Here is an 18,651-nt window from a genome sequence, read left to right as displayed (position 1 = left end):
AAGAAGTCTGCTGACCTGAGAATAAACATTGGTTAAATGCTAAAACTGATCATTTACTTCAGTTAAAGTAGTTAAGAGAGTGCATGAATATTTTATCAGTGCAAAGATTACATATTCCCACCTTCATATTTGGAAGTAAAATATGAAATCATTTCCATGCACTGGGTTTATGAAATCTCTCTGGAAAATCTGGAAATATATTAAAAAAAAAAATCTAAAGTTGATCTTGAGCTTTGAAGATAGAAGGGTTTGACAACAACTAAAGACAAGTTAGCAATTATACAGGAAAACTACATCAAAGTGAAATCAAATTGTAATTTTGGTAGGAGTTTTTTTTGCATTTGTATCCGTAAAATATAGTATCACTTTCAATGTATTTAAATTATTGTATTGACAGGTCATAAATGTTGACTTTGAGTTATTGCTGAACCCTAAATCTGAATCTCGGGCAGAAATATTAAAATAATTCCGTAGATCACCCGTATACCTTCTCTCACGTCTCATATGCTCACACACGTACACATGCTGCAGCCCGTGTGAATCTTTCAATAGGCTTTTCAATTATTAACACACATTAAATATGCACACCACTTGGTGGATGTGGGCCTGTAGGAGCCTACAGACTCCTGCCAGTCGCCAGGGCACTTAAACCAAACCAATACACAGACTGCATAAGGTGGGGCTGAGCTCTACATACACAACTGTACATGCTTACATAAGAGGACATCAAAGTCTAAAGGGAGTCATTTTCTGCTGAGTGCTAGTCCCTAAAGATCGGACAGGGATGTCTTCAGGATTTCTGCTCCTGAATGGAAAACCTGATTTAAAGCTAAAGGACCAATTATTCGTCGATCCAGACTGAAGTGTGCTCTGAAAATCACTATTGTTTCATTTTCATTGAGTCAGTCATTTTGTACGATTACAAGTCAAATATTGGGGGACAGTTATCTTATTTAGTATTAAAAAATCAGCAATCATTTCCTGATGGTGGCAGTGATTTGATGTTCTCTGATTGAAACTGGATGATTAGACAGGACATGACAGAGAGACTGTTAAAGCAGCATTTTACATTTTTAAAGGACAAATACCACTCTTCCTCTTAGAAATGAAAGCTTGAATATATATATATATAAATATATAAATTAAAGTTAAATAAATAATGGCACGGTTAAGTCATGCAAGTCATGAGACATTGTGACAGTGAGTGGTCATGAACACCACCAGCCACCATTATTTTATAATTTACAGAATGCTAACAAGGCTAATTTGATGTGTCAATACTAATATCAGCAAAACTAATTACAGCAATTAGCCATAGCCAGTTAGCATTCATACTGTTAGCACAGTAACATGCTAATGCTTTACCTGCTAGACTATGCTGTGTTACATGCTGAAGATAATTAGCATGTTGACGAGAACAGTTAGCATGGCGATAAGAAAATGGTCTTTTTACTTTGAGGTAAATTGCGATGAACTCAAGTTTTCAGTAGGTGTGAATTTGGACTTGGCGATGCCACTAGAGTAAACCATTGAACAGTTTTTCTCCACTTTTGTGATCACGATTTTTTGTGCAGGGCTGAAATGGTTAGCACTATGTAAAACAGCACTTCCGTATTGTGAGCCCAGCATGACCAGCTTAGTCTTTTCATCGCAATCAACTCAACCACGATGGCTTGTGCTTACTGGTCTGCTGGTTTTCTTTTCTAGAAAGCAACGAGTTAAACAACATCTTTTTATTAGCATTAGCATATTAAGTTATCACGGGCACTTCAGGTAGTTTTAGCCACAGGCTTGTTAGCAGGCCTGCTAGCACTACTGCAGTCACCCCTCATAAGGTCTCACAAGACTGGGCCAGTGGTGCTAGAAGGTCTGCTAACAAGCCTGGAGCTGGAGTGCCTGTGATATCTAATGTGGTCTGCAACAGCGGATTAGCCATTACGATGGCTTGTGTTGGCTAAACTGGAAATGCTAAACTAGGCTAGATTAAGCTAACAAGGATAACCCCAACACCGAGATCTGTTTCAAATAGACACATCAAGTCTAATGTGACTTTATAAAGCTGGATAGACTGAGCAGCTTAAAGTGAACACCGGTAAAGTGCCAGTGAAACATTGAAAGAATCAGTGAACGAACAGATTAAAACAGACAAAAGAGGGAGGGAGGCACTAAATTAAGATCATGGCTGGCGTGGTTTCAAGAGTCTTCACCGTTTTGGAGCAGAGAATACTGCTTGTTTTTTTTCACAATTTTGAAACCTAATTTAATATAGTTTGTGATATTTTTGATCATTCAAATTTGGCTCAGTAGTTAATACACATTTTTCTGTGACAGACTCAGAGCTAATATTTATAATTGCTTTATATGGACTTTAATAAATCCTGGCCCACTGTCATGAAAAACACACAGTTTCCCAGGATGTGATGTGTGCTAATATGAACAAAAAACAAATACAGCAGCTTCTAGATAATGTCTCGCTCACTGTGACAATTGACCCTTGACCCATGCAACCACAAGCCACAAGAAAGACCTCAGACACAAGTGTTGTGAAGAAACCATCCCTTTATTGGTGTGAAGCAGTCCCATCCAAGTCGGGATCAAGAGGGTTAAAAACAGTCAGTGCTCAAACAGACCAAACCAGAGTTTCTCAACTCCCTGCTGGATCTAGTGGGGATTTACAAAGTCGTACCGGGTGCAGACGTACGAAACGCCGCGCCGAAGTAGTGAGAGGGGTTCCACAGAAAATATAAAAAGACTTCACTTTACTCCAAACCACGTTCACTGCTTTTACTGAAACACTACAGCAGTACCAGAACTTTCTCTGGGAGGTAGGAAGGGTTAGAGGGTGGATGTGTGTTGGTGTGTGTGAAGGGGAGGAGTGTGTTTACTGAACTCACAAACTGATGGGGGCAAAAATCTGGGGTCTCTAAACCACATTGATGACAGTTAAAGAGAAAAATGTTATTTTTTTCAAACGAATGCTTCAGATTGTTTTATGAGGAGGAGGGCGCGAGTGGGCCAGAAGTGCTTCCCCTCCTGTGTTGGTTTATTTGTTTGCCGTCTCCATGGTGATCACCGGATAACCACGGAGTCCTTTACCATAGTGTTTCCGCTGCAGTCACTGCTGCAACGTTCTTACTTGGCGTTGGCGGAGTTGCTGAGCACCTTACGGACCGCCTGAGTGATGGCGTCGCGGTCGATGCCAAAGACCCGGAGCAGCTCTTGGGGCTTGCCGCTGCGGGGCACCTGGGAAACTGCCAGGCGGTGGACGGTGAAGCCGGTCTCGTTCACGACCGCCGAGCACACCGCCTCACCGAGACCACCTGAGGAATCAGAGTACAGAGCAGTCAGGACTATTGATTAAAGGGTCAGTTCACCCAAAATCACGCACACATGAATCTGAATATTTGGAGACATTTATACTTTTATTCTTAAATTCCTTTTGATTTCCACCCTCCTGTCACATTAGATCTCGTCACACCTCTGTGGGCGACGTAGCTCTGCATCGATGTGATGTGGACTGACAGGACAGACACCGCCCTCCCTTGACTTTCTCACTCCTCCTCTGTTTCACTTTCACCGCCTTAAGCCTCTGTCTTTTTTTTTTTTTTTTTTACTTCAAACTGTCTCATACATGCTGAAGAATGAAATGAGAAAAAGTGAAGGTAATTATATGTTCTTGGTCCTTCACTTTTCCCTCTATATTTTTCTCAGCTCTTAATCAGCTGCTGTGCAACTTCGATCTATGGTTTCTATTGGATCTATTCATATCGGAAAAATGACAAAATAATACCTAAAAATGGCTGCATGTATAAGATGAGATAAGATTTCTTCATTAGTCTCCCGGTGGGGAAATTTACAGTGTTACAGCAGCAAAAGTGAGTAACAACAATGTTAAATAAAACAATATATAATCAACTAGTGGACATGAGGAGATATAAAAAATATGACATATGAAATATATGACAGTTTCTTAGATTGTGTGTGTGTGTTGTTGGAATATAGAAGTGTAAAAGGTGGTATGATGGCTCTGGAGAAAGTTCGGAAAAGTTAAATTCCTTGAAATGACATGTTTTGTTATATGTGAAGGTTTAAAATTTGAGCTAGGTTTTACTTATGAGTGTAATTTCTCATGGGGGACTTGTTTAAATGTCTTTTCTGAAAAATGGCACTGTGGTTTTCTGTTCATATTCTCACACAATCTGGCGCCCTTTATTTTACTAGAGAGTAAAACCTGAACGTAATCAGAATTTTATGAAAGATTAAAGACGGATTATGTTGTAAATATTCATCTAAAGCCCCCGGGAGGTTTTGACATCTCCTCTGTGGCTCCATTTGTGACTCAATTCATATTCAATAATATTAAATAATCTTGACTAAAATAACAATATAAAATTTTACTATCCAAATACTATGGGGGAAAAAAACAGTATTATATTTATGTTATGTTTCATACACCACATACGTTTCCATGTTCATGGGCAGCTTTCCTTTTACATCTGCAGCCTTCACATTCATGGACAAATCCTGCAGAGCTTTTATATTTTCACACATGTAATTACCAACTCATGTGAATCTGGTGTGAATACAGGTGTGTGTTTGTGTCTATCAAGGCAAACAGACAGACGCGATCTCAACCGGCAGGAAAGCAGCGACATGCGCGTCGACAAAAACGAACATAAAAGGAGAGAGAAGGGGGGAGAGAGAGAAAGCAAATTCTGGACACTCGTTTTTGTCCTGCTGGTCCTGTATGTAGGTCAGGGAGGGCCCACAAGCTGCAGCTGAAATTAAGAAACACTGACAGGCTCTCCCAGCTCCTCCTCTTCCACCCTCACGCGCCTCCCCCCCCTCCACTACGTTTCTTTTAAAATCTATTTCACCTTTTCTACACCCTCCATCTCTCTCTTCACACCCACACCCTTCACCCAAATTCTCTGACACGTAACAGCATCCCTATACTTTTGTCCTCTTCCTCTCTCTCCTCCCTGCTCAGACTCCAGCCTCCTCAGAGCTTCTCTATCTGCAGACGGACCTTTGTCCTCTGCTGCTGCGGGCATTTTTATTCATGAGTTGATACACAAGCAGCACAAACACGCAAGCAGCTGCATAATAATCCTAATGTGTGCTCGTTATAGCTCTCCTGTTAATACCACAGACTCCACACAGATGTGACCTGATTTTAACTGGGCATGATCATAAAATCCAGTACATTTATGCAGCACAGTTGCACTTTATATCACTCTGTATTATTTGGACCTGTAGCAAAGTACACTGTTTTTACTACAGACTGATTACAGAACATTATTGTATGTAACATGTTGCAATGTTCTGTGTCCAGAAATTGAATTTTTGGTGAATTGAGATTATTTATTTAATTTATCATTTTTTACCATGCATTTCTGGCCTTGTGATGTGTTGTGATGTGATAATAGTTTATTTATCAGTGGAGCAGTAGGAGTCAAAATAATAAGAAATCTTACTTTCAGGAATATACAGTAGGAAACAAATAGGGGTTAAAATAATATTGTTTTTTTTTTCATAATTTGTTTTCCTTTTTGGAGGTTATTTGTGATTCCAGTCTCATCACCTTCATAGTAGTGGTCCTCCACTGTGATGATGCGTCCTCTGGTGGCCCTGGCGTTGTCGATGATGGTCTTGGAGTCCAGGGGTTTGATGGTGAATGGGTCAATCACACGGATGTTAATTCTTTCTAAAGGGTGGAGAGAGGAAGGTGGAGGATGCGTCTCAGTCTCAGTCTCACTGACGGTTTACATTTAAGACAGTGTACAGTTATGCTGTTTCCTATTTCTTGTTTTCTTTTGTACCTTTCTTCAGCTGCTCAGCAGCAGCGAGAGCCTCGTGGAGGGTCACTCCTGCTCCAATCACAGTCACATGGTCGTCATTGGTTTTGTACACAACCTGAGTGGGAAGGGAAGTTATACTCTACAACTATACTTTTGGGAGTTTAGATCATACAATAAAATGGGGGATCGTGGTGGGACAAACCTTAGCCTGACCAACATGGAAGTCCTCATTGCAGTTGTAGATGATATTGTTCTCTGGGCGGCTTGTTCGGATGAAACATAATCCCTGAAACGAACCAGAAGTAACCTAAATGAATCTTAAACACAATAAAATTCAAGATTTTTATTGTCACTCCGATTGTATCAGTACAGTTATGTGAAACTCTTTGGCAACGAGCTCTGTTACACAAGGATGTATATACAGAGAAAAAAAACGTGTGTACTATATATAGATATATAAAGATCTATATAGAGAGCATATAAATATAAAACAAAACATAACATACAAGTAAATAAAACACAAGACAGAATATGACAGCAATGGGAGGTATAAATGCAATAAAGCTACATATATGTATTAATGTCCTATAAATATAAAGATATTGTGTTTATGTAGTGAATAACTGTGCAAGATCAGATCCAGTACAATTCAATATGATATCTAGCTTTCACTCTGCTCTAAACCTGTAAAAGCTGACTCTTGGTACCTTTGTGTTGGCGGCCAGCTCCACAGCTTTCTCAGTGGAGACACCGTCGCTGGGGTAGAAGACGGTTGCCGTGGGAATGGCTCTAAACATGGCCAGATCCTCCAGACCCATCTGAGAGGGTCCGTCCTCACCTAAACAAGGCACACACATCAGCACCAAATAGGCAGAGGTCAGGTACAGTAACACTCACAGTGTCTGCTGAAGACTGGAAAATAAATTCTGGTAGACTGGCATACACTCTCCAGGGTGGAGAGGTGGGCATGTAGTGTAGGAGGCGGAGGAGGTGATAGAGAATCAGGCTGCTCTGTCATCACCTCCATAACACAAGAGAGCGCCGATACTGATGCTGAAGATGGTTACAGTGACGGCCATAATGAGTGCAGCTGCTTTAGTCTAAGGGTGATAGCTGTGATAATTTGGAAGCCCAGTAGAGCATCTCATTTCAATATTGACAGAGTGTGTGAATTAGTAATACGCTATAATATCAGTTACAGAGGTTAGAGAACACGATCGCTCCACTGTCTAAAAGCTTCAAGGCAGCACAGCTTATAACAGCAGCAAAATGTTGATTACCCTACTTTGTACTCGTAAAATCATCATAATAATGTCATTATAGTATCCTCATACTCATAAAATACCATCTACTGTTAGCATAAATACATTGTATAGCAACGATAAATCAGAGGGGGTAAAAGGACTTTTAAATGAACCACTTAAAGGTCAAAGGTCAGTTTTTTTTCACATCATGATCAGTGAAACGAGAGGCAGGAACTGACCTATGGAGACACCACAGTGGGAGCCGCAGAGGTTGATGTTGCTGTCAGAGATGGCGGCCATGCGGAGCTGGTCATAGGCCCGGGTGAAGAACGTGGCGAAGGTGCTGGCGAACACCACGTTACGGTCCCGCACAGCGCAGCCAATCGCCACGCTCACCTGCACGAGAGAGGAGAATGAAAGAGAGAAGGCTTATGTGTGTTTTCATTTCTTCATCGAGGAAAGAAGCAGGTAAAGTGGGATGAACACTGGTGTCAGACGCCTTCAGCTTTGTACGGATGTTGAGCAGAATTTAGTTTATGTTTATGCTTTTTTTTTTCCCCAATCACAGAGAAGACTGCAGAGAAAGGAAACATAATCTGAAGTTAAGATATTGCATCCGTAGCTCATTAGTGACACTTGGCACATTTATACAGCTATTAGTTTCTGTTAGTCATCAAAATGTAGCAACTACAGCTCATTTTACTGCTCTTCATACTGCAGCTTTGAACTAAATCGTCAATATTGAGACATTTTATCATTCTACTACTAGCAAGAGAATGATAAAGCTCCCGTACGCTGTCCTGTTTATTAAAAAAAAAAAAACAACAGCCTTTGGTCCCTAGACACTTTCTCCTACACAGTCTACAAGAAACTGTCAAATTGTTCTACTACTGTAATGGACTGTAAAACCTAAACACCTCAATATTTTAATAAAGTTCAAAGAATTCTCTTGTAGTTTGTACTTTGTTGTTCAGTCTACCACTTTGATCCAGGCTGAAATATCCCAACTATTTGTGGACAAGCTGTCATAAACATAAGCATAAACATGAAAAGATTTTTATGCTCACAACACTCACAACTGCAACAACACCTGAAGTCAGTTGTGACACAGCCGAGGAATAAAGATCAGAGGGAAATATTTATATTATATTTATGTAAATACTTTAACCTGTTTTAGCGACACTTATCTTAACAGTTTGGGTTGTGGCATCTAACCGGAGAGTCAACATCTCTGTCTTACCATGTTCTGCTCTGCGATGTAGCACTCCACGTAGCGGTTGGGGTGTTCGTTCTTAAAGAGCTCGGAGAAGGTGGAGTTCTTGGTGTCTCCGTCCAGAGCCACCACCTGGTCATTGTAACGGCCCAGCTTGGCCAGAGCCATGCCGTACGCCTTCCTCGTAGCCATCTGATAACGTATATAATAGATTATATTATAATTTTTCCATTTAGTCAGATTCATTTATTTATCACATCCGATTTAAAAACCCAAATGATTGAGAATTTAAGATTATTCAGAACATCTGCGGTCCTCTGCCCTGATCATACCTTGTCTCCAGGTTTGTAGCTGGGTGCGCTCGGCATGCGGATGTTGCGGAGGCTGACAGGTGACGTGTCCTCATTGGGCGGAGCAGGATACAGGCGCTTGCTACAGCTGATGATGCGGCTCTGCAGATCCTTGATCACGCCGTCAGCCATGTCTTTGGGCAGGGGTTTACCATGCCAGCCCATCTTATCCTCAGCCGCTGAAAGACACACATAAACTATAAAGTACACACTCAACAAAGCAAAGTCCCCCCCTGACATCCTTGCATACTTATCTCCCCCACATTCATGCATGTGCAACTGCAAACGCACGTAAAATAAACCGTGGCCAGGTGTCGCCCTCATAACAGTCGTCCACTTCAGTGAGTCACAACAGGCGAGTTAAAAGGGTCAGAAGGTTAGAAACAAGGGGCCGCAGGCTTATCACAACACTCACGACTTCTCATGTATGCAAAGACATGCTCCTCTCTTAGACACAACCTCACACAGACACACTCCTTGCTGTTATAACAACCTCTCTTTGTGTCCCCTTTGCTCTCAGAAACACACGTGGTCACACACACTCCCCCTCACCGTTATCACAACACGAGCACAATGGGCTGTTGCTGCGAGTCTATCCTACACATTCTGAGGGATTGTTGAGCTGCGGCAGCTAAAGCACTAAAGCGCTGCCTGGATTACGGCGAGTTAGGGCCCCTCTGCACTGACGGTGTGTCCCCGGGGCAGTTAAGAAAACTTCTGACAAATATTATCCTCAGTTCTCTTGTCACCATTTTACCTCGTCATCATTTAGAAACAGGTTTGTGGAGCAGGTTAGCAATAAAGGCTCGATGTCATGGTGGTGGAACATGGTGTGCTGTAATTACTTTGATTTTGTTCTATTGAAATATGTCACTCAGAGTTTGATATCCAAATCTGATGAGACATCTAGACACTAGCGTCATTGCACACATAACATGTTAGACTTTTACTTACACATTACAAGATAAAACTGTACCTCACACACTGTGTATCGCTGTGTGTGTGACTGATTATTGTACCTGGGACACCCTTGCCCTTGATAGTCTTGGCGATGATGGCAAGTGGCTGGTGGCGGGGCTGACTCAGCACCTTACACAGCTCCTCCACACTGTGGCCGTCCACGATGATGGCATGCCAGCTGGGAAAAACAGAGGAGATCATACATCAAATACAGTGTGTCGCTATGATTTCTGGGCTCCTGAATAAATCTAACACTGACCGCTGTGTTTTTTTTGATTGATTGATTAGTCACTTGGTCTATTAAACAGTCAGTAAATAGTGAGAAATGCCCATCTCAATTTCCCACCGAGCACAAAATTCTTCATCTGAAAAATGGCTTGTTTTGTCCAACCATCAATTTAAAACACACACACAGACAGATTCACTGATCAAAGTTAATGTTGATTAATTATCTTGATATTTATTACTTGAGTAATTGTCTAATAATTTCAGCCCTAAAGGACAAACACTGTGTGATTCAGATGCACAAATACTTTTAATTTACCATCACATCTCCCATCCACCCTCCTGCGCACACTGCCACCCTCTGACTCTCCCCCCGCTCACCCAAATGCCTCACAGCGTCGCTGGTACTTCTCCACGTGGTGCTGCAGTGGAGCCGGGTCGCTCTGACCCAGACGGTTGATGTCCAAGATGGCCACCAGGTTATCCAGCTGGTAGTATGAGGCAAAAGCCATGGCCTCCCACACTGAGCCCTCGGACAGCTCTCCATCACCCAGCAGGCAGAACACCCGATAGCTACAGACAGAGAGAGAGGTTTCATGGTTTTATGTATATTTAGAGCTCATACAGACAGATTGTTAGAAAGACGGGAATAAATAGTGGAGAGAGGTAATTTTTTTTCCATCCTCTGATTCCTCCTGCAGGGCTCAGTGTGACAGCTGACCCTCACACTTCAACACACACACAAACAGACACACAAACACACCCCCCACCCCCTGCTGTGCTCTGATCATCCTCACTCGTTGCCCTCACGGCATAACGACTCCTGACAGCTTTCCGGTCAAATAGACACATTCTCATTAAAGCTGGAAGATAGGCCGAGACGTGCCGCATTACACCACGCATTCCAACCCCGAGTGCAAAGACAAAACACACGGCACAGAGAGAAAAGGGAGGAGGAGGAAGGGAAGAAAGAGAAGAGAGGAATTCCACTGAGGTGGAGATGGAGAGAGGGAAAGAAAAGAGGTAGAGAGATTACAGAGAATACTCAAGTTCATTATGAATGCATTCACCCGTGTGTTCGTCTAAAGAAACAAAAGAGTCAAGAGGGAAACGCTCCTGTTTGTTTGCTGATAATTATCAAGGAATTATTCAGTCCCAGCAATGTTCTGTAATCATTTTTAGTTGCTTTCAGATCACTTTACTTTTTTTTTTTTTAGGACCTACAATATAAAAACACCCTAAAAGTCACAGTGGAAAACGACAAAGTTCAGGTAATATTCAGGTTTGATGTATAGAAACTGGCATTTCTACCATGTCACATTTTTACTAAGATATGGAAAACCTGCGTTACATTTTCACATGCATATGAACAGTCACTGTTTTCAACAACTGAGGTGTCAGAGGTCAAAGTTGCAGGTTGATTAACTGTTCTACCAAAGATGATGCTATAATGGTAGATCAAGATCAAGGTCAAGAATAAAGTGATGCTACTGAGAAACACACACACACAGACACACAGACCTCTGAAGGGCATCCAGTACAACTATAGCAGGTCAAAGGAGTAAAGTAATCCCTCAGGAGGTGAGAGGAGTGTGCGTATGTGTTTCTGTGTGTTCTCTTTCATCCTGTCTTTGCAGAGTGAGAATAACTGATCACGACAAGGTGATATGTCTCCTTGAAAACAGCTCAAACCTGCCCAACTGGCACTCACACACAGATTTTGTGTCACCCACCCCATCACACCTTCACCCTGCAAGACCAAACCAAGCAAGAAGAAACTTCCAGTCAATACACTCCTCGATGAGTTGCACCATCTCTCGAGTTTGGTGCGAAACCTGGACGAGCAAGAGGAGGAACGCTGCATGCGTTTGATCCAATAATCTCATATTTACAACTGCAGATCGTTGAACCAGAGTCACATAAGCATGAAGCAATTTACACTGTCAAGTGCTCATTTTCATGATAAGTTTATTTGATGGGTTCATTCATGTATCATATTTTAATAAAACACCCTCAGAGAAGCTGTTTGGTTGTTTGTAGGATCCATTTCCTGCTACATTTTGAAAAGAAACAACATGAAATTAAATCCCATTAAACTCTGCAGTACCTTAACACACTTGCTGATCCTGTGGTGGGAGTTATATTATGTGTGTGTCCACAAGGGGTTGACATAGATGCCATTCAGCAGTTTTACTCTTAGATTATGTTATAAAAGCAGTGATGCAGCCTTTCAACTGAGCCGTTGTGTTGCAGCAAATTAGCTCGACAAGCTGCAGGGGAAAGGCATGCACGGCTGGCATGCAGCCTGCACAACCACATGCATGGTGTATACAGCATGATCTACTGTGGTGTATGCATAGTTGCAGCAGAAGCACAGCATGGGATTTAGCCACTTTTTGCAGGGAAGATGAGGGTAAAGGGTGAAGCAGAGAAACGAGGGGGAACTGTGCATGTGTGATTATTAGAGCAGAAACAATTGAGTGCACACAGACTGCAGAGTGAGAGATATCAAGAGCAGCCAACTCAGGCTGCAAGTACGGCATTCCCTGACCGCCTGTTTTAGTCTGTCGTGTGTAAAAAAAAAAAAAACTAAATTGCTTTTGAGACCGTCTCCCTACCTGTTCTGTCTACAGTGAAATGTGTAAAATGTGTTCCTGAAATTCGGCTCAGCTGTGTTTGTGTCCTATCCATGTTCTATGAAAATGTGAGTGGAATGTGTTTGATAGCAGGAAACAACGATCTCGCTCTTTCCATTGTAGGCTGAGCACCACATGGCTCTTTCGAGATCACACTAGAACAAAGGAAACACACGAGGACCGATCTGCAGCCCTACTAACATTCAGCTGAGTTGTGGATGACCACTGTGCATTTCAGGCCTGTTTACCTATTGTGTTGAAAATGTGTTTCAAACCGTTACCACTAAATATCAAAGAAACAGCTGCAGAAATATGCACAAAAAAAAACCTCAATCTCTGAATTTGAAATTCATTTTTGTGAAATTTCTTTTATTGCTAGATTTCCTCCTGGATTCATTTCTGATCTCAGATTAGTGAGCAGATGCCCTCATTCAAGGTAGAACTGATCAGAGGTCAGCTCTCGTGCCTCTCTGAGCGGCTGCCTAAATGTCAGCCCAGACCACCCCTGTCAGGTACGGTTTGATGCAAAGCTGCAGGCTGAAATGTCACATGTCAGCATGGCTCGCTGCAGCGTACATTATGTCATGCATAATTTCATACCGTCTACCTTAATATGTGCAGATGCAAACTGGGCTGCTGTGCGTGTCGGAGAGCCTCCGTGTGAGGTCGTTTTCTTTTCCAGGACAATGTGTGTGCGCACGGGTGTCTGTGTGTGTTTTTGTGTATGTTACCTGGCCTTGTCAAAGTATTTTCCAGTGTAGGCCATTCCACAGGCAGCTCCCAGCCCCTGACCCAGAGATCCAGTGGCCACATCCACAAACTGCTGCTTCTGTTAGCATGCACACACACACAAAACATGCATCTTACTCCACAGACTGCAGGAGAGTCAAGTTTGCAAACAAGGAAAGCATGAAACACAGCAGATGAATTGTGGATGCAAAAAAAGAATGAAATAAATAAGTGCACACAGTGAGCACAGTGTGTTATTAATGTCTGCAGCAGAGGAGAAAGGAGACGAGGACGGAGCATCTCTGTCACACAAGAACATCTTTGTCTCTATGTCCCTGCCTGCATACAGTTTGTCTGTTATCTGTGTCAGTGTGTTCATGTATTTAGCTTGCAAACCCCTGAGATGGTCTCAACCCCCCAGTTTGAAAACTCATTGTGTCTGTATTTTTTAGTGCAATGTGAGAAACATTCTGTTTTTGGCAGGAAGAATGAAGCTATATAAACTGCTGAAGGGGACATTTTAAAAGGCTGCACATTTGAAAGCTTCATGTATGGCTACATCCAGTGACATATATTTCCTTGGTCATGTCCTATAAATATTTTAAGATTCTTAGACGCTGTCAAAAGGTTTGCCAAAGGACCCAAATAAGCTTCAAGCAAGCAGAGTTTGACACAAGACTACAGGCAGGAGGGTCATCCAAAAAAAGAAGTCAAACCTGACCTTAAGCGCAAAACGTTTGCAGTATCATCATTTCAGTTGATACAAGATATCATGAAACAGCTCATGTACAGTTTCAGAGTCAAATCAGAAAGATTCTGATGTAATAAACCCACGTGGTTGCAGAGCAGGCTATGAGCAATGCCTCAGTGCTCATTTACTACTACATAATAATTCATATTTACATGTCCATGTCCATCTATTTACTGTCAAAATACCAGTAAAATACCACAGATTAACAGAATACTTGTTTAAGGGTGTTAATATATTCATATGTATTGGTGGGTTGGGATGAATGGCTTTCAGCCCCAGAACCTCCTGCAGGTCCGAACACCACCTCACCGGCACTGGGTGTCCCTCCAGGATGGAGTCCACCTTGCGGAGGTTGAGGAGCTCGTTCTCCTTCAGGTAGCCGGTCTCCGCCCACGCGGCGTACAGCACAGGGGCAGCATGACCCTAAGGAGGCAGAGGTGAACAATCGAAGCTTAGCGTGAAAGATCACATACTGTATAAGTGATTTGCTGGTGGAGGAGCTACAGCTGCTAGCACAGTCTATAAAACTCTCACCAATCTTAAGGAGGTATAAGATACTGTTTTTAGGTCTCAAATTTATATTTCTCTTCCTCTGGTGGTACAAAGTTTTTATTTTATTGTGAAGTGTATGTGCGTCAAATGAGGCATGACATTTGACACATCCCAGTCTTGGATTTGCCACTGGCACCTTATGGACATCAAATGTTTAATAACACAGTTAAACAAAGGTGAAGAATTCAATACGATCACAGGTTGTGTCGTAACCCTGAAAAAAGAAGTGAGTTTATTAATACAGTTGCAGAGAAAGCTGAATAAAAAAAAAAATACACACAACCACACAGTTCAGACCTGCACAGAGTAACCCCCCCCCCCCCCAACCCCAACCCCCACCACACACACAATTTCACACATTAATGCACTACTCATTACTCTCTTTCCGCCTGTCTGCGTGGTGTGTTGGAGCTGCTTAATTCAACTTTCTAGTAAAGTTTGAAACTTGTTTCGCAACTCATTTATCAGAACCTGGTAGCAGGAAATCCATCAACTGCACAACTTTAATTCTAATTTAGTCTTAAAGTAATAACAGCACTACATTAATAAGTAGATCTGCTGTTGTGTCTGTGCATGCATCAGAATATAACAGCTGTGAGATGTGTGCGTTACCTTAGAGAGGATGAAGCGGTCGTTGTTGGGGTTACGGGGTTCTTCAGGTCGGTACTTCATGGTATGAAAGAACAGCACAGACATGATCTCTGCCACGCTGCAACATGATGTGGGATGACTGCAATGAAATGACGGCGAGAGAGGAGTTAGACACACAGTAATCAAATTAAAAATGTGATGCGTTTAGATCTAAAAGCACGTTCAGAGCGTTCTGCGCACACACAGATGAAGAAGTTAGAGAGACAAAGTGGAGCCAGACTCTGCCACCTTCAATATGGGTTAATTCATGCCGGTCCAAATGTAGTCAGAGGGTTATGTAAGACAGTCAGTGCAGAGAACAGACCAACTTCATCAGGGTCAGACAGTCACTAAGTACATATTCAGTACTCCCTCTCAAACACACACACACACACACACACACACAAAGAAGTGCAGATGTGTATGGAGGATCTCCCTTTCACTCCCTCTCATACATGTAGTCACATGGTACAAAGACATCGTTCAATGTGTGGTCCCAAACTGTTAAAGTCAAGACGATTTCACACAAAAATAGGTTGTGATGAGGTTTTATGGCTTCTCTTCATTTCCAAACCACATGCCGATAATACCTCAATCAGGCCTCCTCCATGAGGGCCTCTTTCTTACTCTCCTGCAAAGGAAAATGTGATCAAACAATCAAAACGACCAAAAGCAAAAACAAGTAGGAGATGATGAATAAGCATGAAGTTATGTGGGATGAACGGTGCTCTATGAAAGTGTGGCTGATGTTTTGTTTACGGATGATTTTGTCCCCTCTGGCTATCATAAAAGAGTGGAATTATTAAAACCCTGGGATTAACAGAAAAATGTGGGAGCAGTCTGTTTATTCAGCGCACGTTTCAGCTTCACACACCAACTGTCCGACATCTCAACACACCTCAGATCAGAGCTTTTCTTGTTCATTTCATTGACAAATTAAAAGAAATACAGATGAGAATTAATGGATGTCCAGAAAGAAGAAAAAATTAATAATTCAAATGTATTTCGTGTTAGAATTTTAATGTAATACGAGTTTATAAAGGCTTTTTCTACACAGCACACATTATTCTGCATTTGGTTTATGTTTGGAGGTTCAAATGGTAATTGTATTGCTTAATGGATAATAGGAGCAGTATGTGCTTCAGGTTTCAGTCCCCTCATTCATGCAACTGTTCACTGGCAGCAGTGAAGAAAAACAAATAACTCTAATGCCAAGGGAAGCAAAACAAAAGGTGATTTATAGGCTATAGAACATGTCTAATGTAACTACTCTAGCCTGCTAAGTGTGTAAACTGTGTGTAGCCTTTGGCAAGTGGGATAGCTGGAAAATGCAGTCTGTCGTTCTCTATAACACCAAAAACGTTCCTGCGCGTTTGTCAATACGAGTTTTATTTTGAAATTCCTCACCGGATGTATTTTTCCCCCTATCTATTTATAAATACTTGACGTTTGTCCAGGACAGGCTGCACTGGCGCACGCAGGCACGGCGGCGCGGCAGAGGCGCGTCCGTGCGTCCTCGGTTCCATCCCGCCACGCTACACGGGATCATGCGCCGATCCGGTCTGTGCTGGTCCTCTGTTACATAACCGATCACAGAGTCCGCATGAGGTTAAAGGGGAGCGGAAAACTGATGCACTTGCACCATTCCGGATCCGACACAATTTAATAAATGGTTTATGACTTTATTTGTGCAAAGCGAACAGTTAATGAAACTGCACTGAGCTCCGTTCCTCTCAGACACTTAACACGCTCCTAAACTGAAATCCAGATGCCAAAATGACAAATAAATGAACTCTGACCCTCTAAACCTAACAAGTCCCCTCTCTGGAGAAGTGCGTAATTTGCGCATAACGCATGTTGGCACAGAAGAGAGCAGTTAGATAAGAGAAGAGATGAGAAAAGAAAAAAATCTAAATTTAAAGTTTACTCCTTCAGTTTTGATGCACCAAACACAAATATTTTGATAACTGCAATATAATGAACCCATTCACTAGTTTTATTCTGCTGGTCTGCTGCAGAGTTATTAGAAAAATCATCTTCCATCCTCACAAATTCAAGCCCGCGTTTCTACTTTATAATGATACAAATCAATTTTCCTTTAGGCTCGAATTTCACAGTAACTGGTCCAGGACAGTAACTCGTTTTTTCCCCTCTGTCGAACTACTTTATCTCTCCAGCTCGGTGTCATCCCTCCATATTCCTCCTCTTACCCGCTGCCCGCTGCAGTTGTCGCCTTGATGGAGTTGATCCGGAGCCGGGTGGCGATGTTCCTGAGCGCCTGCACCGTCTGCTGGTCCGGTTTATGGTAGTCCTCCATCTGGCCGATGCACCGAAGAAGAGCACACACACCCACACACAAGCCGGTTAAATGGAGTGAAGAGTTAAAAGTCCCCGGTCTGCTGTCCCGAGAATAAAGGCGATGAGTGTGCAGCGCACGATGGCAGGGGTTAAAAAGAGACGGTGCTGTTGAACCTGACAGAGACACAGAGGGAGGGAGGGATGGAGGGGGCGTGTTTGCGAGCAAAGCCTGCGAATATGGCTAATCTGAGGCTGAAAGGAACCCACAGTTACTCCAAACTGTCACGCATGAACACAGCCAATAGTAGGAGGGCTTTGGGCTCGAGACCAAGGCCACACGCACAGTCGCACACGCAGCTGCACTCTCTGGTCAGGTTGAACCTCAGCAGCTCCACGTTGCACCTGCTGACGTTTTTCACGGCAGGGAAACAAATGTGTGCAGAGATGTGACCATTTCAGGATGAATTCATTATAAACAATAACAAATTAAACCAAAGTAACAGATTGCAACTAAATTCAGATCATTTCCCCTGTATTTTAGTTCATCCTCACATTAAACACATTTCTCCTGTTGCCTACCTCCATCACCACATGTGACCACATATATAAATAAAACCTGTAGGCTTTCCATGCGGCTGTAAGGATGTTAAACTGATATAAATCTGTACCAATGTCACCAAGACGCCTCCTCTACACTTAATACACACAAAATTATATTTATAAAAAGGGGAGGCTGGGGGTTTTCACCCTGTCCACCATTACATAGTAGGTTTTTTTTTTTACAATTTAAGGACGATCAAAAGGCATCTTCAGAACAAAACTCAAATCTGCGCTTTTTCAAATGTATTCTGGTGTGACTGACATGAAAGACCAAAGAACAGACATACACATCAGGACACAGATGAGTGTAGTTTCTTAAACAGTTAAGTGTACCTGTCCTGCAAAGCTACATCGTTTAGATGGAGCCAGGACAGGAAGGATGTCGTGCAAAAGGAAGGATCCCATTGACAGTAATCTTTCCTTAATGACATTTTCTACTGAGGCTGACCCGATTAGCAGCAGTACAAATCAACTTCAACTGCAACAAGCACTTTCAGTACCTGTCATTTACCCTCTGACTGACAGACGGTGGTGGATAGAGTTTTATATTCCAAATAGTCATCTTTCCTCTCTGCTGCAAGTTTGATTTCACACATATAAAAAGGTTAATTCTAGGAGATGAACCTTTTCTCTTGTGACTTTGAGAAATCTAAAGGCTTCGG

The 18,651-nt window shown here is 42.3% G+C and overlaps 1 protein-coding gene across 1 annotated transcript; it reads right to left on the bottom strand.

Moving 5' to 3' along the window:
• Nucleotides 1-2,574: 2,574 nt before the first annotated feature.
• On the bottom strand, nt 2,575-17,408 carry LOC139209761 (transketolase-like). Its single transcript, XM_070839613.1, has 14 exons — nt 17,302-17,408; nt 15,074-15,191; nt 14,219-14,332; nt 13,161-13,258; nt 10,175-10,366; nt 9,628-9,746; nt 8,591-8,787; nt 8,286-8,450; nt 7,285-7,441; nt 6,509-6,639; nt 6,004-6,087; nt 5,823-5,916; nt 5,585-5,707; nt 2,575-3,320 (listed from the first exon to the last, which is right to left on the bottom strand). The coding sequence occupies exons 1-14, from the start codon at nt 17,406-17,408 to the stop codon at nt 3,133-3,135; spliced, it is 1,887 nt and encodes a 628-aa protein (XP_070695714.1). The 3' UTR covers nt 2,575-3,132.
• Nucleotides 17,409-18,651: the final 1,243 nt, after the last annotated feature.

Source organism: Pempheris klunzingeri, chromosome 11 (assembly GCF_042242105.1).
Source record: "Pempheris klunzingeri isolate RE-2024b chromosome 11, fPemKlu1.hap1, whole genome shotgun sequence".
NCBI classification, from domain to species: domain Eukaryota; kingdom Metazoa; phylum Chordata; class Actinopteri; order Acropomatiformes; family Pempheridae; genus Pempheris; species Pempheris klunzingeri.
This window is presented reverse-complemented; position numbering and strand designations above follow the sequence as displayed.

Bases quoted from the DNA above. Each gene is read 5' to 3' on its own strand.
- LOC139209761 (XM_070839613.1), bottom strand. From the start codon at position 17,408: ATGGAGGACTACCATAAACCGGACCAGCAGACGGTGCAGGCGCTCAGG. The intron at 13,259-14,218 runs GTGAGGTGGTGT...GCATGCTAACAG, and splicing joins TGGAGGGACACCCAGTGCCG to AAGCAGCAGTTTGTGGATGT. The intron at 6,088-6,508 runs GTACCAAGAGTC...GGTTCGTTTCAG, and splicing joins AGCTGGCCGCCAACACAAAG to GGATTATGTTTCATCCGAAC.